We start from the raw sequence: 23,419 nt of genomic DNA on the forward strand, positions 1-23,419 counted from the left end.
ATGAAGATAGAAAAATAAAGTACCCACATCTCCATTTGCAATTAGAGAGTACAATATCTACGAATATACACAAAATATACATCCAACACTGACTGTGACGCTTTGCTGAGTATAATACACAAGAGATGGATTGTACTGTAATATGTTATTATACATCTAAATGAGGCATTGAGATGTCACATTTTTTCACATCTTAATAAAGTAGTGACTTTGTGTTTATTTGTGGTTCGGATGGCCCAGGGAAAGAAACTATTTGTTAACCTAGTGGTGTGGGATTTTATTGACCTAAAGCAGCGTCCAGACGGCAGCAGGTCAAAAAGATAATTGTCAGGGTGTGAGGGGTCTTCTATGATGGCCTTGATTCTGCTTTGGCAGCGGGACCTGGCTAAGTCTTCCAGGGAGGGCAGAGGGCAACCAATGATCTTTTGAGCTTGTGTTTATCACCCTCTGTACAGTTTTCCTGTCCTCAGCTGTGGAGCCTGCATGCCACACACCCAGACAGTATGTCAGAGTGCTCTCCACAGAGGCTTTATAGAAAGCCAGCAACAGCTTCTTATCCAGATTGTTCTTCCTGAGAACCTCAGGAGTGCAGCCGCTGCTGAGCTTTCTACTATGGCCTTGGTGTTAGGGGACCAGGAGATATCAGCTGAAATATGGATGCCAAGGAATCTGATCGTAGGGACAGTTTCCACTCATTCTCCATTGATGATGAGTGGGGCGTGGTCCTGTCGATGTTTCCTGAAGTCCATAATCAGTTCTTTGGTTTTATGGACATTCAGTGACAGATTGTTCTGTGAACACCAGATAGACAGGTTCTTTACTTCTGCCCTATATGCCATCTCATCCTCTCCAGAGATGAGACCAATCACGGTCATGTCATCCGCAAACTTTATGATGGTGGTTGTTGCGTGGCTTGGTGAGCAGTCAAAGGTGTACAATGCATATAGCAGAGGGCTCAGGACACAACCCTGGAGGGAACCAGTACTGAGTGTAATAGTGGAAGAAAGGTGGGGGCCAAGTCTAACAGACTGTGGTCTGTTTGTCAAAAAGTTCTTAATCCAGGAGCACGTGGGGGTGGGGACCTGCAGATTATACAGTTTGGTTACTAGTATATCTGGGATGATAGTGTTAAACGCAGAGCTGTAGTCCACAAAGAGCATCCTCACATAGCTCTGTTTGTTCTCCAGATGACTCAGCGCTCTATGAAGTGTGATGGCCACAGCATCCTCTGTAGATCGGTTTGCTCTACAAGCAAACTGATGTTGATCAAAGGAGGGCGGGAGGCAGCCTGTGATGTGCTGTGAAAATAGTTGCTCAAAAACCTTCATAATGGAGCTTGTTAACGCCATGGGTTAGAAGAAAGGAAATGAGATCTGGGGAATGGGGATTGTATTCATCTAGGTAACCTACCTACTGATGCAGGACTTGTTAGCTGATAAACACAGCAGTGAAGAAAGATAATAAAACCTAGATAATCAATCGGGTTTGATTTTATAAAGGAGACAAGTGAGGAAAGGAACTGGGACCAACCCCAAAAGGGTGAAGAGGAGAGTAGATGAGCTGCATCCTTACATATGCCAATATATATAGCCATATCCTGAAGGGGTCCCTCAATTGGCTGTCCTGAAGAAAAGCTACAAAATGGCTTTAGTTTGGTACAGTGACCTAACCCTGCCCTGCCCATCTAAGCAGAAGGGACTGCTTTTGATTTACAGAATGAAGGAGAACTGATAACTTTTGAGCTGGAAACTATATAATGCAAGGATTTTAAGATCAGGGGGAAACAGTGGGGTTGCAAAGGCTTGTTGGTGCCTTCTGAAATTACACGTGAGGAAAGGTTTTGCTTTTCAAAACCTTGAAAACCTTGATATAGGTTTGTTCTATTTAGATTGTGGGTGAGAAACTATATGCCCAGAGATTCCATATGTACATATGCATGTTTTGGAAAACAAACAGAAGAAAGAGATGGGGGAGAGGGAGAGAGAGGGAGGGAGGCAGAGGGGGAGGAGGGAGGGAGAGAAGAGGGAGAGGGGGAGGGAGAGAGGGAAGAAGGGAGGGAGAAAGGAGAGAGAGAGGGAGGGAGGGAAGAGGGAAGGAGGGAGGGAGAGACAGAGAGAGGAAGAGGAGGGAGGGAAGGAGAGGGAAGGAGGAAGGGGAGAGAGAGAGGAAGGAGGAGAGGAGGGAGGGAGGGGAGGAGGAGGGGAGAGGAGGAGAAGGAAGAAGGGAGGAGAAGAGAAGGAGAGAGAGAGGGAAGGAGAGGGAAGGAGGGAGGGGAGGGAGAGGGGGAGGGAGGGAGAGGGAAGGGAGGGAGGGAGAGAGAGAGAGAGAGGGAAGGAGGAGAGGAAGAAGGGAGGGGAAAGAGAGGGAGAGAGAGGGAGGGAGGGAAGGAGAGGGAAGGAGGGAGGGAGAGGGGGGAGAGGGAGGGAGGGAAGGAGAGGGAAGGAAGGAGGGAGGGAGAGAGAGAGGGAGGGAGGGAGACCATTTCATGCCAAGATCTAATATTTTCTATAGAATTTCCCCATCATAAAAGCAAAGTGATCTAGGGGCAGTAAGAGCCAAAGAGCTCTTCTTCAATAAAAATAATCTGATATGGCTACAGATTTTACTCACTGTGACTGACAATAGAACATGGCAAATGTGACAGTTGAAATCATCCTGGGAGAACCACCCAGAGAGAAAAATGCAAGGCATCTTTCAAGGCCTACAATTCTTTCAATATAAATGGTTTTATTATTATTATTTCTTTGAGACTAACTTTCTTAAGACAACAGACATTTGTACATGGGAGGCCTAAACTGCAACCCTCTACAGTGTCATTTACAAATAAACCCCTCTGAATGCAATACCTTAATTCCCCTCCCCCCTTTTTTTGAACCTTCTAGACATCTTGTGTGGAAGGTGAACATGTCTTTTAGTTGCACTAAAAAGCAACAGTGCTGATTTCCAAACTGCATGCAACAAGGTGGAAGATCAAAACATTTGGGCTGAAATCCGAAGGCAATTATTATAGATTTTTTTTTAAAAAAAAGTATGATCGTTACAAAATCAGATTGCATGGAAATTCAGTGGAGGAATAAAAATGTTATAAAAATGCTGTTCATATAAACAGCAGGATATAGAACGGACTTGCTTTTCAGATTCTATGGCTGCCTCCCTCAAACAAGTGGTGGTTGAAATCAGAAGCAGGTACAGAAACTTATCAGAGTGTCAGATTTCCTTACAAGAGCTTAAATTCTTCTGGAGGATTCCAGGAAAACTTTTTTCAACATATCTAGGATTGGCAAAGATTGATCGTGACTTGGACAAATCAACTTTCATATGCTAGGAATGACATAGGAGACAGCCAGTGGTGGGCTGCAACCGGTTTAACAACCGGTTCTGTGACCACAGATAAGAAATAACAGATAATCAGAGTTGGAAGGGTAGGTCATCTAGTCCAACCCCCCCCCCCCGCCCAAACAGAAGACCCTACACCATTTCTGACAAATGGCAGTCCAATCTCTTTTTGAAAGTCTCAAGTGTTGAAGCGCCCACAACTTCTAAAGTCAAGCTGTTCCATTGGTTGATTGTTCTCACTGTCAGAAAGTTTCTCCTTATTTCCAGGTTAAATCTCTCCTTGTTCAGTTTCCATCTATTATTCCTTGTCTTGCCTGCAGGCGCTTTAGAAAATAGCTCGACCTCTTCCTCTCTGTGGGACGTGTGCAGCGTTCAAAATACAGCTTGAAGCTCAACTGCTTACCTTCTAGGGAAGCTCTGGTAAGTAGAACACCTGAGGTGTGGAAATCAGCTGCGCCGCGTGAATCAGCTGAGCCAGAAAGAAGGAAATATAGGACAAGATAGGGCAGGGGTGGGGCCAGCTGATGGTCAGAACAACCAGCTTGCTAGAACCAGTCCGAACCGGCGGCAGCTGGAGACAGCTTGTAAAAAGGTTCAAGGCAGCGTTTCTCAACTCTGGCAACTTTAAAATGCATAGACTCCAACTCCCAGAATTCCCCAGCCAGCCATTTTCTAAGGTGAGCCTTCTGTCATCATTTTGAATTCAGGACAGCAGCCATTTAGACTGGAAGTATAGAATTCCAGTTGTTGCCTCCTTAGAATCGTTTATAATGTCAATTACACTGGCTTTACTGAATAAGAAAATGGATTTTAAAAGTATAAACCACCGTAATGTGTGGTAGTCATAAAGATGTTTGATTAGGACCGGGGAGACCGAAGTTCAAATCCATACTCAGCCACAGAAATGTATTGGGTGATTATGAGCCACTTGGCCTCTCTTAACCCAACCAACCCAACTTGGTGGAGGAGGGAGGGCACCGAAGAAGACTTTTTGAGCTTCTGAATGCAAACCAGGCTCAAACTGAATAAACAGATTTTTTTAAAAAATGAAACACACTCTGTATTATAGTCAAATATTACTTTGAATGCTTCTCTGTAGGAGCCATGAAAGAAAAAAGAAAGGAAGTAAAGGGCAGGGCTGTGAATATCTGTAGTGCCACTAAAATTCCCTTTATTCAGAATATGTTCCTTTCAAGCATTTGCAGTTCAAAGCTTCTGCTCTTCCCAAAAGAAAATTGTTTAGTTATTAGTTTGCTTTAGTCATGAAAAACATACTTATGCTGTACCAGGTCTTCTGCTTTTCTGAACTTTGAGGTGTATTCTGCTGTGTTGAATCAAACATACATATATGTCGGATAGTGTAGACAGATGTTTGAATTGGGCTTATTAAGGCATTCATTGAAAAACTGAGAAAAACATTGACTTATAAAATTACGGCCTGTGATATCTATTCATTGATGCTCAGAGAATCAGAAACAAACAAGGTAAGTTTGAACTTATAATACAAAACAGCAAAAGCATTTTAACAGGCACAACAGGAACCTGATTAGAATAATTAGACCATGACTGGATTGTAGGAACTGAAAGATACTATTCAGTCAAAATAAGCAGAACTGTTAGAAATGGAGAGTAGGACTCCATCTTAAAGTATTCATGCCTTAAAAAACAACAACAACTAAACTATCTAAGTAGTAGGATTAAAATAATGGAGGAACAAGTAAAACACTGCTGGGATTCAAACTTTTTTAGTACCGGTTCTGTGGATGTGGCTTTGTGGGCATGGCTTTGTGGGCGTGGTCGGGAAAGGATACTGCAAAATCCCATTCCTTCCCCACCCCGATAACCTGCTTTTCAGCTCCGTTCTCCTGTGCAGGGCAACAAAAGAAGACCCAGCCGATCAGCCGGGACTCAGGAGGCAGAGAATAGATGGAGGCAGGGCCAGTCAGAAGTGGTATTTGCCGGTTCTCTAAACTACTCAAAATTTCTGGTCAGAACCTGCTGAATATCACCTCTGAAATAAAAGCAATGTCATTGCTGCTATCTACTACTGCTGCTGAATCAAGAAAATTTGGATAATGTTTTCCAAAAACTGGTGGCTAATATTTTGAAGAAACATAACATAATCGTAATAGGGACTTAATATCTGTTTGAGAAATGACCTCTGTCAAGCATGGTCCTTCCAGGAACCTTGAGTTGCTGACAATTTTGTTCTGGATGAAAGCATCATAGAATCAGCTATTCTAGTATTGATACCATCTAGAGCAGGGGTGTCCAACCTTGGCAACTTTAAGACTTGTGGACTTCAACTCCCAGAATTCCTCAGCCAGCTTTGCTGGCTGAGGAACTCTGGGAGTTGAAGTCCATAAGTCTTAAAGTTGCCAAGGTTGGACACCCCTGATCTAGAGCCTGAAAGTAATCTAGAAGTGCTCCAGAGCTTACACAAGCATTGGCCCCCTCTAGAATTCTCTAAAATAGGCCAATCTCTTTCTTACTTCCATTCAAAGCTGAAGAAAAGCTGTTGTAGCCTTCAAAATCCCATTCACTTTAACAAATGGATTTCTTAAAGCTGTAGGAAGTTCAACGTCTGCACATCAGTGCATGGATAATGATTTACCTATGAGGGATTAAGTCCTCTTCCCCTCCATTGATGTGCTGTTACCCTCTTGTCTAAGTTGTGGAGCCCCAGTGACAATTTTGTGAGTGTGTGTGTGTGTGTGTGTGTGTGTGTGTGTGTCTTTGAGTCAATATTGGCTCCAGGTGACTGCTTCATCTAGTGTCTGAAGTTTTCTTGACAACATTTTTGGGCCTGTTTTGCCATTTTTTTCACAGAAGTACACAGTTGGAAAGAACCTTGGAGGTCTTCTAATCCAACCCTCTACCCAAGACCCTATAGCATTCTGGACAAATGGTTGTCCGGTAATAAAAAATATTGACTAGTATATTTTGCAATTAAATCAAGAATTGGAAAATTGAGCTTGGGAGCTAGAAAAAATCCTAAAGTTACTTTGTTAATCCCAAAAAAATCCTGCCAAATTCAGATTCTCTCTGTGTGTTTGTGTATATGCATAAGGATTACACAATCACATACACGTGCACACAAAATATGGTGACTCTTCAGTATCTGTGACACCCATTTGAGGCAAAACAACAAATGCATCCCCTCATTGGAGTCAAAATGTACCGAACCCCAAGTTTGACATGTGAGTCAAAATTGCCATAGATATTACTTCCATCTTTGTCGGTGTAGGAAGTTAGCACCCACCCCTCTCCAAGAAAAATGAAATATCCTAGGAAATATTAAAAAGGCAGAATATTTCCCCTAAAAAGAGAAGTAGAAACTCAGAAGCAGAAATTCACCTCAGAAGCAGAAGCTGACCCCAAGTTTTGTTAATGGGCAGGCCATTAAAGCCTAGGCCAGGTTATTCTACATAACAAAGGCCTCTACACATCTTACCACCTGGCCTGGGAAGATTGCATCAACCAGCACTCAGGTGAAGCCATGTGGTCCAGCTAAGATCCCTGCCCCTGGGAGTCTGACAGCCAATGGAATACATTTCTTACACAGGAACAGGAAACACTAAGGTGGAGCCCAACAGAGGGTATATAACTAAGGGTTTCTCAGCATCTCGGCCCTTTCCTTCTTTTCATTCACCCAACATCTTGAAGCATGTGATCATCTTTTTCACTTTGGAGCTCCAAACCATGTGATCCTGTCCACTATTAAACCATCTTTCCAAACAGCCTCCATGTTTCCAGTGTTTTTTTCCCCACTTGGAACTGAAACCAGAAGGAAAGTTACAATAATAATTCCTTCCGAAAGAAATCATTTGAAGAGGAGAGGGAGGTTATAAAGCAGCCAAACTTTGCTGTTCAAGTTGTCTTCTTCACTCTGCCAGCTTTGTTCAGGCTAAAGGTTGGTCTATTCTGCTTCCTTCGGGAGCAGAATAGCTCAAAGCAATGTTCCTCATCCGTAGCTATTTTAAGATGCGTGGATTTTAACTCCCACATAGTGGACATCTTTGCATCTTAAAGTTGCTGAGGTTGAGAAATACTGGCTTAAACAGAAAAAATTCTGTTCCAGAGTAAATTAATTCTTATTTTACTTGGGGAAGTCAGCAATTTTCCTGGAGCCATAATTTTTCAGAACATGGAAAAAAAATTTATCTGCAATGAACTACAGTTCTTTTTCACTTTAAAAATCTCTATGGTTTTAAATGGGGATTGGGATAAGGCATTATTTCTGAAAAAGGCAAAAACGTTTAAAGAGGTGGATGTACTTATGTATGTAGCTCTCGGCCATTGTAAAATGTGAGAAGTTTCTCCATGATTTCATCTTCTTGCCTGGATAAGTCATGCAACAACCATTGTGGTCTCATAGTTAAGATGTTAGAGAGTCAGTTTGGTCTAGTGCCGTGATGGCAAACCTATGGCATGCGTGCCATAGGTGGTACACAGAGCCATTTGTGCCAGTATGCGAGCTTCAGGCAAACTTACTTCACTGGGCATGCGTGCGCCTCACAGCTGATTTTTGGCTGGTTTGAGGCCTTTTTCAGCCTCCCAAAGACTTGAGGAAGGCTTCTGCAGGCTTTGAAGGCTGAAAACCAGCCCCGTTTTGTCACTTCCTGTTTTTCCGAAAATACCAGAAGTGACGAAACGGGGCTAGTTTTCAGTCAGCAAAGCCTGCAGAAGCCTTCTTCAAGCCTTTGGGAGGCTGAAAAAGGCCTCAAACCCGCCAAAAATCAGCTGTGAGGCACAGTGCAGGTAAGGGGGCAGCGGGGGTGGGTGGGTGGGGATTACGCGCGCATGCATAGGGGGTGTGGGAGGCGCACATTGCCTTCTGGGTACTGGCACGTGAGTGGGTACAGAAGCCCAAAAAGGTTAGCCACCACTGACCTAGTGGTTAAAACACCAAGCTATAAACCAGGAGCCTGTGAATTCTAGTCCCTCCTTAGGCATGAAAATCAGCTGGGTGATCTTGGGCTTTAACCCACCTCAAAGAGTTGTGGTGTGGCAAATAGGAAGAAGAGGATATGATGTATATATTCACCACCTTGAGTTATTTGTGAAAATAATAAAGATGGGATACAAATAAATAAAAAATAAAATGTTAAATAAGCATTGGAGAAACTCAGGTTCAAATTCATCCTGAACCATGGACCATGACTTTGGACCAGTGACTTTCCCAATGTCATTAGTGAGTTGCTGTTGTGGGGAAAAGGGGAGAGGGGCTGTGTATTTATGCGGCACAGACCTCCAGAATGAAAGGCAAGGTAGGTACAAATTTAACAAAGAAATAAATAAGATGAAGCTGAGAACACTCTTCCCAGAAGCAGTATGAACTCTGCATTTTCTGTAGACAGAAAATATATAAGGTGGGGGCTTGGATAATCTTGTAAGACTGTATGGTACCATTTGTTTTCTAGGTGATCAATCTCTGCCAATAATTAAATAAAAGCTATCTACAAAAATTCAGGATAGCTACCACCTGTTAGGCCTTGACACATACAACGAAGCAGAATAAAATAAAAGCCTTGCTTGAACTGAGTGGGGGAAGAAGAAAGATTACCACCTTTCCATAAGCACAATTAATATACCTCCCCTTGTGACTAGTTTCCAACACGAACTTCAGAAGCAAATTCCGTCCAAATTATTCATAGCTCAATAGTGCTGCACAGTCTTCATTTTAATTCAGTTGGTGTTGTACCAGGAAACCGCATAGAAACTTTATTATTAGAAGGAGCTTGACATTTTTCGGACAGAAATAGACTGCCTACAATTTTGAATTTTTTTTCACAAAGTTGTTAATAATGTCAGAAAGTATGATGAAACAAAATTTAATTCCTCAAAAAACTGGACAATATCACCATAATTGCCATGCAAAGTCTCCCTTGAATTAACCACAACTTCTGATGATTACTTGGACGTGTGAATGTTTCTTTGGAACAATAGAAAATTAGTTTACAGTAGAAGAGCATATTTGCAGCTCAGAGTTGAACTGTGGGATCCTTGATGCTCTCTGAACTTGGTTGTTTTCTTGCAGGTTCTTTCATTACCCAACCAGGTAGCATCATCAGTACTACAAGGATGTGGTGTTGATGATGTAGCTCAGGGGTCTCCAACCTTGGCAATTTTAAGACTTGTGGACTTCAACTCCCAGAGTTCCTCAGCCAGCTTTGCTTTCTTTCTTTCTTTCTTTCTTTCTTTCTTTCTTTCTTTCTTTCTTTCTTTCTTTCTTTCTTTCTTTCTTTCTTTCTTTCTTTCTTTCTTTCTTTCTTTCTTTAATCTTTCTATCTTTCTATCCATTCGATCCATCTGTCTATCTATCTACCTATCTATCTATCTATCTATCTATCTATCTATCTATCTATCCGATCCATACATTAATAAATCTATCTTTCATCAGCTGGCTGACAAGTCTTAAAGTTGTCAAGGTTGGAGACCCCTGATGTAGCTAGTTGGGTAATGAAAACTCTACCGTAAAACAACCAAACTCAGAGAACACAAATATCCCACACATTAGCCGCTTAGCCTTTTCAAGATTAACCAAGTTTGGTTTGGAGAATTTTATATCTTTCCAAAATAGTAAATAATAGTAAATAAAATAAAATAAATAGTCAATAGTCAATAAATAGTAAATAATAGTAAATAAATAGTAAATAAAATAAAATAGTGCAGTAGCATTAGTTATAGCAATAAAAGGCAGAACATTCGCAAGATGGCCCACCAAGGTATTTTCTGTGTATTAATCCCTTTGCAGAAATTGTTTCCTCTTTAAGAATGAATAGCTACTATAAGAGGACTATTGAGATCCCAGTAATGTTCAGTGGACCAAGGAATACTCTAGTTTAAAATCAATTTTAAGTTCTCTGTTAGTAGAACAAGCTTGCAACCATTTCCTGAAACTCAGAATCACCTGTGTTGTACTGGAAACATACGCTGCATATTCAACATCAGTTTATTGGCTCTTATCCAGTCAATAATAAATCCATACACTAATCTCACATGACTGACACCCTATAGATTTTTTTTTCAAATAACTGCAACAGGTACTTTTAAATAAATTTTTTAAAAGGATTATATCTTACTTTTAAAAGGATTATATCTAACATACAATATGTTCTTTTATTTAACCAGTAGTTCTGCTTATTTATCCATATTACATTCCTTATAAAACGATAGAGAGCTACAAGCTGACAAAATCAATGGAGGAAGACATATTCATTTAATGACCGCATGAATCATTTAATAACTGCTATGCTTCACTTAACAACTGTGGCAAGAAAGGTTGTAAAATGGGGCAAAACTCACTTTATAACTGTCTCACTTAGCAATAGAAATTTGGAGCTCAATTGCAGCTGTAAGTCGAGAATAGATATCTTTGCCTAACTATGATAACTGGGATTGGAAGTGGAACCACACTGCTATGCAAATTATTGACTTAATGGAAGTTCAAAATGGTTTACCTGAGAATAACTGAGAATGTAAAGAAGTTGTGTACAATGCTGACAGAGTTCAGTGACACAGGTGGCCTAAACATCAAATTATTATATGCATTTTTAAAAAAATCCTCATTGTAAATATTAATTGTCTTAAGTACTCTTTGTGTTTCCTCATTTTCTTTCTCATTTTTGTGTTTCCTCACTATTTTTCCTAATTTTTGTGTTTCCTCATTATTATCAGTGTTTCTCTTACTTTTTTTTGATGATTCTTAAATATGTAAGATCATATTCTTAGGGTTTTTTTCCTAGACTAAACAAATTCTCCTGTGCTACATATTTTGATCTCTCTCTCTGTGTGTATTTCCTTCTGCTGCATTGCTTATTATTGTATATTTATTTCATTCCAAGGTACTAGAAAAAGAGTGAAAAAAAGATTAGATAGACACTTCCAGAGAATTAATTTTTATTTATGTCCCTGAAAGAGAGTGGAAACTAATCAAAACTGCTCAGCCATTTGAGATTTCTTTAGAATGCAAAACTCTGTTTCGCAAGGTTTTTTTTTAATGTGTTCAGGAATAGAGATATGTATAGTCGAATGAAAGGCACATTCATAGCATCCTTTTTCTTCCTTTTTAATCTTTTGTCATATTGTGATTACATTCTTTTGCTTTGCAATGGAGCCATTTCCCTGCCATCCAGGGTTCTTGGATCACTGGTAAATTTGATATCTTTTGAGAGTGCCCTTCCAAATTGTTCTGTGAATTATAGCAGATCACACAACTGTCTGAAATGGAAGTGAGATCCATTCTTCTCCTTGCCCAGGAGGAGTATCTCTGAAATATTTTAAAATTTGCCTTATAAGATTTTTTTTTCTTTTTGCCTGTCACAATAATGGCGTTTCGCCAATTTGCAATCACGCTGGATTTTAAGCAAAGAAGGAAGGACTATGCAGTCTTTATGCTTGCATCTGGCAGACGAACATGAAAATTTAATGTGAAATGCACAGGATTTCGTCTTTGTCGCTCTCTTCCTCCCCTCCTGACACCTTGTCCCTCTGGCTCCTACAGAATCAGAAATGCAGCCTTCATCTTTCAGCATGCTTTGCACCAACCAGGTGGAATTTTGCTTATGGACTTCAACATCCCACAAAGAGAGATTTCACGAAAATAGCTCCCAGGTGGAACCACACATAAACAATTGATCAAAGCACGTGAATGACAACTGAATGAAGGCATTCTGTCAACATGTCCTATTTTCCACTTGGCAAATACTGTTTCAACTCATCAGAAAGTTTGACAGATTACTACGCTCACCTCTCTGCATCCAACCCCACCCTTACCTACGAAGAGATTCCATTCAGTGTCCAGATCTGCTTGGTTTGCAAGGCAGCCCTTCATTACATTGAGGCAGTAGTTATTGCAAGGTTTCACAGTGGGCAGTCCACGGCAATAAGGGCAGTACAGCATCTTCATTAATGCCCGGATGCATCCTGGGGTGGGACTCACCTGCGGAGTTGAAAGGGGAAAAAATGTTGTAAAACAAGCAGCCTCCATTTTGTCAGAATATTCATGAACTGGCAGAGACATGGTAACAAGGTCAGCCAATGAAAGCTGAACTAGAAACTGAAACTGAAGGAAACTGGGTGTGGCCCTGCAGCTCTAAGTGCTGTGCTGAGAACTGAAACTAACCTGGTCTGAGCTCTGAAGTTGCTGCTTGTATTTTGCTTGTGTTACGTTGGAAGAATCTACTAATGGTATTGTACATTTTACTCATATCTTATTATGTATATAAAGAAGTTAATGAATCCTGCTGAATCAGTCATCTGTGTGTCATCTATGTGTGCTTTCTGGATTTGATTTCTGCAATAAACTCTAACACATTTCCTATCTGACCCTGGGTCTTGTTCTGACCCAGCCTTAGCAAGTAATGATAAGCTGCTAACTCATGAGTAAAAACAAATCCCTTTTCAAACAGGATAGGAACCGTCTTTTATTAATGTGGATAAACAAAAAACAAAACATAATTAGTCCCAACAGACCTGGTTCTGGCCTAGAAATCGAAATTGCTGTATCCTAAAAATGAATGGTTGTCTACAACAACCAGCCACTCCCAAACCCCTACTATTTATTTCCCAGCCAGGGAGGGGCTGGCTGGCGTCTATGTCTGCTTTTCCCTGAGAGGCAGCTTATTGCTTTCCTTTGCTCTCCTCTCCTTTCCTCTCTGCGCATATGTGCATCTGAGATGGACCTCCTCCTCACTGTTCACCTGTTCCTCCTCCTCACTCAGCTCAGGCCCCGAAGACAGCTGCCTCTCCACCTGGAGGAGGACAGAAGGCCCTGGCTCTGCCTCTATGTCTGATGCTGTTTCCTTATCAGAGTCTTCCAAGGACTCCAAAGCTGGATACAACAGACCAACAGTAGATACAACAGACCTAAGTGTCTTAGCCTTTCCCTAATTTAGGTTATTTCCTAGATAAAGTTCATTTTCCTTTCACACAAACACCAGCCTTGAGAAACCATTCTTAGAAAACTTAACCTCCTAACTCTACTGATTCCCTGTCCATACATTATTTCTGCCATGTAAAATTATCCATTACTCAACCATGTGGACAGAAACAACTGTATTGCTTGCATTTCTGCTTGCTATGCAATTGGTAGATTGTCTTTGTCAATAAATCATGACTCACTCCATCCTGATCCACGAAGGTCTTAGAGATACAGTCAATTTTGTTTGAATAGAATAGAATAACAGAGTTGGCAGGGACCTTGGAGGTCTTCTAGTCCAACCCCCGCTTAGGCAGGAAACCCAATTCCATTTCAGATAAATGGTTTTCCAACCTCTTTTTAAAAACTTCCAGTGTCGGAGCATTTACAACTTCTGGAGGTATGTTGTCCCACTGATTAATTTTTCTAATTGTCAAGAAATTTCTCCTTAGTTCTACGTTGATTAGTTTTTTCCTTGATTAGTTTCTACCCATTGCTTCTTATCCTACCCTCTGGTGCTTTGGAGAATAGCTTGACTCCTTCTTTGTGGCAGCCCCTTAGATATTGGAACGTTGCTATCATATCTCCCCTGGTCCTTCTTTTCATCATACTAGACATACACAATTCCAGCTGAAAAGTGGAAGATATGATACTCTCCATCCCTAATTTAGAAGTGCATGGTCCTCTTCACCTTTGATGCCTCTAAATTAGTGTTATATGGTAAAACTATGTTGAGTTTTGTCATCTGATGTATGGCTTTGAAAAGGAAAAAGTACAAATATATCATAGTTGAGATTATTAAATGCTGTACCTACATTTGTGTTTTAAAACTCCATAAAGAAATCAGCCAGGATCCTTCTTCTGGCAATATCAATTTATTTTGGTTTGTATTCGCTGGCCTACACAATCATCCCTTCAGCTTCATATGGCCTGTGTGTTTCTTTGACAAATTATCTTAGCAGAAACGTGTTGACTGTTCTGCAAATGTTAGAAAAAATGCATGCCATTTGGCAAATAATGATCTTCAAGAGAAAAAGAAAGAAAAAGTGGCTATTTCCTCCTTCCGTTTAAATTACATTTGCTCACTGCTTGTCAAAATGTTAATTTTTTTCCCACTGACAATTGCTTATCTCCGTTCGTTACTTATAGTTTTGTTTTTGAATTTGTACAACAACCTATTGCCTTTGATTTTTCTTTCTTCCTTGGAAAATAGCTAGGAAATTGCCTAGACAAATGTTTGTTATTTAAACTTCAAACTTCCTATACATATATATTTTAGTTCCAAATTTCCTGAGAAAGCTTTGGCCTTCACAATTTTCACCTGTCTTCACTTGCTGCCTCAGTTTAGTGGAGGTTACGTTTTCTGCATTTTGTTCCACCAAATGATTCTTTCAAGATAAGACTAATACAGGGATTCCAAACCCAAGATACTGACCAAGGCTTCCTGACACAGTAACAAACACACACTGTTCCAAAAAACCTTTTTTTTTTAATTATTTCAATGGCTGTGAATTATATGCATTCACAGCCTGTAATGAGTCCCAAACAGTTTATGAATAGCCCAACAGAAATCTGCCACAGTCTTTCAGGATAAGGCTGATAAGCACCCACCTTTATCTCCCTTGAAATGTTGCCAACAATTAAATTGCCAATTAGCTGTTCAAGGCCAAACGGAGCACAAAGTTAACACAGAGCTTCAGATTTTACACCAACCAGAACAAACAAAGTTGCTTCCTGCAAAGGCTCATGTCCCTTTGCCCCTCCTTTATGTCTTATGGGAGAGGCCTGTGATCTTCAAGCCTTACTCCTGAGTTGCTCCTTTTGTTTTAACTGTTTTTGCCTTCTGGCAGCTCTGTGTAAGTGTGCACTGGGAACAGGCTCCCCCTGTTCCTCTGCCTCGCTGCTGTCAGATTCTGGAGGCTCCAGAGTCAGCACATAGCTCTCAGATGGCCCTGGCTCCATCTCTGTGTCGGATGGAGATCCCTCATCTGAGCCCTTCTCAGACTCCAGAACTGGCCATGTTTATCTCCACTGTTCGACTCTGCTGCCATCTCCGCAGGCCACCAGCAGACCACAATAATTACTTCATCTATTCCTTGATTGTTACAGATTATTATTACCTTTATTGTAAGAGTACAACATGTGTACAATGAGATTGGCTGAGCCTATCAACCAGTACAACCAGAGCTTGGTCACCTACAACATAATCAAAAGAGATGGTCCCCCAATATAGTTCTCTAGCCAACATAATGATGTGATATACATGTTTCCAAACCCTTGTTAGTTGCATTTATATTTTTATTTATACTCTTGGGGAAACAAATATGTTTTAAAAGGCCAGATGTGAAGCAACCACATTTTAATTCAGTCTTATGAACAGGTTATCTGTACATTTTCCTCTCTTGCAGGACAATGACACAAATAAACCAAATATTGGTGCTGACAGCACAACTGTGTTTATAACATTTCTTGAAATCAATACCGTGGTAACCAGCTACCTTGTTGTATTTTGTGGTTGCACAATGGTTAATACTACATCTTCCATGTAGTATTTTCATCTCCTTGATTATTAATGCCTAATACTTGTTAATCTTTCCAAAACAGTTCGTATTTTTAAAATATGATAAAATGATATGATAAAAATAATAAAGGAGAAAAAATACAGGTAGTCCTCAACTTACAACAGTTCATTTAGTGATCATTCAAAGTTACAATGGGACTGAAAAAAGTGACTTATGACCATTTTTCACACTTATGACTGTTGCAGAATCCCCATGGTCACATGGTTTACATTCGGATGCTTAACAACTGACTCACATTTATGACCGTTGCAATATCCCGGGGTCATGTGATCATCTTTTGCGACCTTCTGACAAGCAAAGTCAATGGGGCTGCCAGATTCATCTAACAACTATGTTACTAATTTAATACATGTAGTGATTCACTTAGCAACTTGTCAGAATATTCATGAACTGGCAGAGACATGGCAACAAGGTCAGCCAATGAGGGCTATTTTGGAAACAGAAACTTAAGGAAGGTGCCTGGGCATGGCTTAGCTCTGTGCTCAGCTCTAAAATGAAAATAGTCTCGTCTTGTCTGCCTGCCGAACTGAAACTAAGAATTTACTTATAATCTCTCCTCTCTATCATATTGGAAGAATCTGCCGTTGGTATTGTAAATTGATTTCATGTGTTATTATGTATATAAAGAAGTTAATAAATCCTACCGAATCAGTTATCTGTGTGTGCTTTCTGGATTTGATTTTCTGCAACAAAATCTGACACAATTGTGGAAAGAAAAGTTGTAAAATGGGGCAAAACTCACATTTAACAAATTTCACACTTAGCAACATAAATTCTGGGCTCAATTGTGGTCATATGTTAAGAACTACCTGTAGAACATTTTTTTTCTAGTTACTTTTACTTGACTGAAAATTTCAAAGAAAATGTCCCACTGGCTATGACATCTGCTGTTTGCTGTTGATATATGTTTTTAACCGAAGCTGTAAATTCTTCTCTGGGATTTATTTTATTCAATACTGCAAGGAGAAATGGCCATCTCAAACCAACAAAAGTGTTTTCTTCACCCCTCCCCCAAATTACTGCTGTTCCTTCCCTTTTTTAAACTGATATATTCTATTACATTTATAAGTGTTGATGTTCCCCTTGGCAATATAACATGTTTAATCCATGTGTATTATATCCAGAACATGGTTCTTTAAGTGTTCAACTTCAGCTAATATAGTAGCAAACATTTTATAATGAACAGTAATAAGGAGACTGGTCTATCTATGTGATCTGGTCTCTTCAGATTATTTACTTTTGAGGAAAACAATTAAAGGGTTTGATGAATTCTCAGGATGTAAAATGAACATTAAAAATTAGAAAGCTGGGAAAAAAAACCCCAAATTTTCACTTTTAGAATTAATTGCAACTATTAAAATACATATAAAATTTTATATACTCACACATAGTATATATAAATAAAAATTTAAATAGCATTCATCTTCATCCAGAATTTTTTTTGCAAGATTGGCAAAATTGGATAACAAATGTATTTGCAAAAAACCCAGAGTAAAATAAAGAAAAAAATCTCAAGATTCAAAAGAAAGAGGCACACTCACAGATTTTAAAATATATTACCATGTAAGACATTTGACATGGATAGTCAAATGGATAAAATCCCTGAATAATAGAATGTCAATATTAAAAGGTCCTGATTTAGCCAATTGATTTTATAATTTTTATTTGTTATTGGGGCATAAAAGAAGATTAAAATCTTCAAAGGACATACAAGACCGAGCATGATAAGAATAAGGAAATCCGCAAAAGCAATAATATATCCAGAAATGTTGCCTTTAGCTTCAATCTCAGGTATCTTTTATTCTGGAAGAAAATATGACTACATATGATGCATCCAGACTCTAAAAACAAACCAAGGGCAAAGTAAAAATTATTTGGCAAAAACCAAATATTTACTTTGGCTGATATATTTACAGATTGTCATCTGCACCTCTATAACTGGTTTGGTTCTGCAACACAACAGACAGACAGAGACTTCAGAGAGTAATTAGGACTGCAGAAAAAACAATTACTACCAACCTGCTTTCAATCGAGGACCTGTATACTGCACGAGTCAAAAAGAGGGCTGTGAAAATATTTACAGACCCCTCACATCCTGGACATAAACTGTTTCAACTCCTACCCTCAAAACGATGCTATAGAGCAGTGGTCCCCAACCTTTTTTGTGCCAGGGACCAGTTTCACTCAGAAACACTTTTTCAAGGACCGGGGGGAGGGTGTCCGAGTTTGGTGGTTTGCTTGCAGACGTTTCATTATCTGACTAGGTAACATCTGATGTTGTTACCTAGTCGGGTAATAAAACGTCTGCCAGCAAACCACCAAGTTCAGGGAACGCCAATGCCTCCTCATTGCAACCCTGAGCGACAGATAGTCCCTGCAGGACGGCTGAGAAGCCTCGCCTCTCGGCCCTGCCTTCATCAGCCCCATCCCTCAGGTGTCTCCCTCCCTCCCTCAGCCTCATCCCTCAGGTGTCTGCCTCGTTCCTCTCTCAGTCGCTCTCTCACTCCTCCACCAGCCCAGGAAGAAACTGCTTCAAAGAAGCCGGCAGGGTGGCTTTTCCTGTCGGCGCAGCTTCCCAAAGCGCCCGTTCACCCCCACCCCGCCGCCCAAGGTTCAATCCTCCGTTCTGCCTGCCTGCCTTTGTTTCTGGTGGTTTCGGAGCGCAGCTTCTCCGAGCGCCCGTTCACCCCCGCCCCGCCCGCCCGCCGCCCGCGGTTCAATCCAGTGCTCCGTTCTGCCTGCCTGCCTTCGTTTCTGGTGGTTTCGGATCCTCCGAAGCGCCCGTTCACCCCGCCCTGCCCCGCCCCATCCCGCCGCCCGCGGTTCAATCCAGTGCTCTGTTCTGCCTGCCTGCCTTCGTTTCTGGTGGTTTCGGATCCTCCGAGCGCCCGTTAACCCCGCCCTGCCCCGCCCCGCCCGCCGCCCGCGGTTCAATCCAGTGCTCCGTTCTGCCTGCCTGCCTTCGTTTCTGGTGGTTTCGGATCCTCCGAAGCGCCCGTTCACCCCCGCCCCGCCCCGCCGCCCCGCGGTTCAATCCAGTGCTCCGTTCTGCCTGCCTGCCTTCGTTTCTGGTGGTTTCGGATCCTCCGAAGCGCCCGTTCACCCCCGCCCTGCCCCGCCCCGCCCGCTGCCCACGGTTCAATTCAGTGCTCCGTTCTGCCTGCCTGCCTTCGTTTCTGGTGGTTTTGGATCCTCCGAGCGCCCGTTCACCCCGCCCTGCCCCGCCCCGCCCCGCCGCCACGGTTCAATCCAGTGCTCCGTTCTGCCTGCCTGCCTGCCTGCCTTGGTTTCTGGTAGTTTCGAGCAGCTTCGGCTGAGAAAAAGAGGCAAATAGTTATTATTCTCAGCAAGCTGCTCCGAAACTGCCAGAAACGAAGGCAGGCAGGCAGGCAGAACGGAGCACTGGATTGAACCTGGATTGATTGGCGGCGGGGTGGGGGTGAAACGGGCGCTTCGGAGGAGCTGCGCCGACAGGAAAAGCCACCCCCCCCCCAGCTTCTTTGAAGCAGTTTCTTCCTGGGCTGGTGGAGGAGCGAGAGAGCGACTGAGAGAGGAATGAGGCGGGAGGAAGCCAAGCCACTGAGCCAGAGAGCAGGACAGGCTTCGGTTGCTTCCTCCCTCCCCTTCTCTCATTTGTGTCCTTGATCCCCGATCCCAGCAGCGTTCACCGAAGGTGAAGAAAGCCGCCATTTTTTTTTTATTTTTTTCCCTTTGTGGCCCGGTACAGAGTGCTCTACGGACCGGTACCGGTCCGCGACCCGGTGGTTGGGGACCCCTGCTATAGAGCACTGCACACCAGAACAACTAGACACAAGGACAGTTTTTTCCCAAACATGCTAAAGAAATAATTCCTTCAACACTGTCAAACTTTTAAGTCTGCATTACTATTACTATTACTATTAATCCTCCCATCCTTCTTTTCACCATCTCCTCCCACTTATGACTGTACGACTGTACGACTGTAACTTTGTTGCTTGTATCCTTACAATCTATACTGACTGTTTCCTAGTATGATTTGATTGCTTATTGTACCCTATGACTATTATTAAATGTTATGCCTTATGATTCTTGACTCTTGATGAATGTATCTTTTCTTTTATGTACACTGAAAGCATATGCACCAAGACAAATTCCTTGTGTGTCCAATCACACTTGCCCAATAAAGAATTATATTCTTTCCTTTCCTTTCCTTTCCTTTCCTTTCCTTCCCTTCCCTTCCCTTCCCTTCCCTTTCCTTTTCTATTCGTGAATGAATAGAAAGTTACCTCAAGAAAAAAGGAGGGGTTTTAAGGCAAATGATTGGACTTGAAGCATTTAAACAGAACCAAGACCATCTATTGAGATGTAATTACTATTATGATATTACATACTGTAAGGACAGAATAAGTAAAAGGCTGTATAATAAAGTGGATGCAAGATTTTAAACAAGCAATGACATTACAACAATGGCACTTAATAAAGCATTTAAACAGAACCAAGACCATCTATTGAGATGTAATTACTATTATGATATTACATACTGTAAGGACAGAATAAGTAAAAGGCTGTATAATAAAGTGGATGCAAGATTTTAAACAAGCAATGACATTACAACAATGGCACATTTAATAAAATTCATCCTAAACTATAATTTAGATGAAAGTTGGTAGAAAATATCTTACATATGATACATAACTCCATCCACAATTGTTAAAATAGATACATCATCCTTTTTCTTTTTTAAAAAAGAAGGGTCCATTTGTTTGTGGAGGCTCTGTTTTCCTTAAAGATGGCCCACAAACTCCACAAACAAGTGATACAAGGTGGAGGGTCCCTGCAGATTTTACTCTGCTAGTCATTGCTGACTTTTGGGAGTGGTGCTCATCTCCATTTAAAGGCCATTGATCCAGTGCTGTCCAAAGACATTTCCATGGACATGTGTCCTGCATGGAGCACTGTTATCTTCCCACCAAAGTGGTACCTATCTATCTACTTGCATTTGCATGCTTTTGAACTGCTGGGGGGGCAGGAGCTAAGGCAAGGATGGGAACTCACCCTGTTGTGTGGTGCTCAGGTTTCGAACCTGGGCTGCTGCCTTTCCAGTCAACAAGCCCATTGCCTTAACCACTAAGCCACTGCATCATCCACAAACAAACATTTTTAAAAAACAACAACAGAGCCTCCTACAGTCTCAAGAGAACTGAGTATGCCATGGACCAGTGCCGATCCACAGACTGGGGTTGAATTCTGCAAAAGAAGTGACCTATCTTTTCCTCATGCCTTTGCAGAAATAAGACAGCAAACAAAATACTGAGAGAGATCACCAGTCACATTTACCCATACAGAAAAAGGGTAAATTACAGGGACTATTTTGAATCTGCCTTCAAGAACAATCAACAGCACCAATTACATTCAAAACGAAGCTAAAATGAAATGAAAAATCCTGAACTGATAAATATTTTTCACAGAACTAGGAATGTTTAATTAAAATAAACATCTTATTATTTACTAATGTGCAATTACGTGATTGGGTTGCACAATAATATAACATTTCATTTGACTGGTTAAGGTGCTGGCCTAGAAACTGGGAGACTGTGAATTCTAGTCCTGCTTAGTTATGACAGCCAATTTTGGGCCAGCATTCTCTCTTAGTCCAACTCATCTCACAGGGTTGTTGTTATTATTATTTTTTAGGAAATGATATTTATTGTCTTTGTCTCTTTCTTCCTGATAAATACATGGAAGAGAGGGGGTTCTGTTTAGATTTATTCATGCCTGAGACTGCAGAACAGAAAACATGGTTTATTGAACAAACTGTAGTAAACTATTATTATTAACTTTATTGTCAAGAGTACAACATGCGTACAATGAGATTGGCTGAGCCTCCCTTCGTGTACCCCCCCCCCCAACAATACTCACAGTGAGGACAGAAGTTCCTAACACAGTCCCAATCTTATTACACCTATTATGTAATTATGTTATTATGGCAAAAATATGAGGAAGGAGTATTAGGTGTGTTACAAATAACGCAAGGTGGAAAACATATGCAACACATCCTCCTATTTTCCCCAGAACAACAACCCTGTGGGAGATGGGTTGGGCTGAGAGAGAGTAACTGGCCCAAAATCACCCAGCTGGTTTTCATGGCTAAGATAGGAACTGGAGACATGTTCTCCAACTTTCTAGCCTTAACCACTAGACCAAAATTGTACTCAATGCTGCACAGATATTTTAAACCACCAAACCTTCTGGATTTGCAAACTGGCAGAGGGAGGGAGAGGGAGAGGGAGACGTTATGTGTGAGCGGTAGGCGAACTGTGTGTGTACTCACCTACCCCTTCCATGGCTCGGTTTTGAATGGGCTGCAGCCTGGAATTTGTGGGCCCCTGTTTTAAACACTTTACTTAGTTATTTTTAAGTATTTTAAAGTATTTCTGCAGGTTGAAGTTTCAGTTTCAGGCTTAGTTCCAGTCAAAGCAATCTCCAGTGGTAAATTGTTTTAAGGAGCCTATATATAATTTTTGACATAAATGAGGCTCTATTGAACTCAGCTGAAGTATATATTTTTTTTTGTAAATTTTATTTAAGTTTTCACAAAAAAAATACAAATAAAACATCTTTTTTGAAAGTAGCGTAATCCCGGGTTACATTTCTTCGCACAAATTCAATTTCATGCTCATTTTTATGTTCTATTCCATATCTTATTACTGTTTTACATTTTCTGCATAGCTTCTCCCCTCTCTTAATTTTCTCAATTTTATTTTAATTATCTCGTCTCAATTCAAATCATTATATTTATATTTTTTGTCTGTCCTGTTTCAATTATCTATTATCTTTTCTCATTAAACAAAATTTCTCCTGTAGTTACTGATTGGAGTATGACGCCTTTATATCTTTTAAGTTAATCCATTTAACTCTTATTTAGGCTTCAATATATACCCTAAAGCAGGGGTTCCCAACCTGGGGTGCTCGCACCCCCTGGGGGTGCAAGACAATATTCCAGGGGGTGCGAAAAAAGTCCAGGTAAATAATAGGATATTGGCTATATGTTGGCATTTTTATTTATTATTTATTTCAGGGGGTGCGAGGTTCAAGTGAAATTTCTTTAGGGGTGTGGGGCGAGAAAAAGGTTGGGAACCACTGCCCTAAAGTTATAACATTCAATATAATACATAACTTCCATTTGGATTCTGCTTGGTACATTCTTAAAATACACACTGTATTCTTAAAAAAAGAAAAAAATTAAATATATGTAATTAAAACAACACATTCCATTCCAATTCAATTCTATCCTTAATATTAATATTTATTAAAATCTTAACTTCTTTAACATTACTTTTCAATTAAATATCATACTTCTATGGGAACAATTATAATCTTTCCATAATTAATTCCCCCCTTCACTTATATTTTATAAAACATTAACTAATTAAAATGTTCCCGTTCCTTCCTAATTCAATTTTCTCATTTATTTTATTTCACTTATTTTATTAACAAACATTTAACTAAATTACACTATTTTATCCCTCATTTTAATCATACATTGTTTCCAATTTTCTAAAGTTATTTCTATTACTAATAAAACAATACAATCTTATGT

General features: G+C 40.6%; 1 protein-coding gene across 1 annotated transcript in view; it reads right to left on the minus strand.

Annotated features, from left to right (window-relative positions):
- The window catches only part of GPC6 (glypican 6), an 883,277-nt gene that overhangs the window by 190,937 nt on the left and 668,921 nt on the right, over nucleotides 1-23,419 (minus strand). The window contains exon 4 of the mRNA XM_087967695.1: nucleotides 12,115-12,280. Coding sequence (XP_087823821.1) covers nucleotides 12,115-12,280 — 166 coding nt within the window. The remainder of the gene's footprint in view (nucleotides 1-12,114; nucleotides 12,281-23,419) is intronic.

This window comes from Notechis scutatus, chromosome 5 (genome assembly GCF_049901735.1).
Source record: "Notechis scutatus isolate UNSWTSFEM ecotype Mainland chromosome 5, rNotScu1.2, whole genome shotgun sequence".
Taxonomy (NCBI): domain Eukaryota; kingdom Metazoa; phylum Chordata; class Lepidosauria; order Squamata; family Elapidae; genus Notechis; species Notechis scutatus.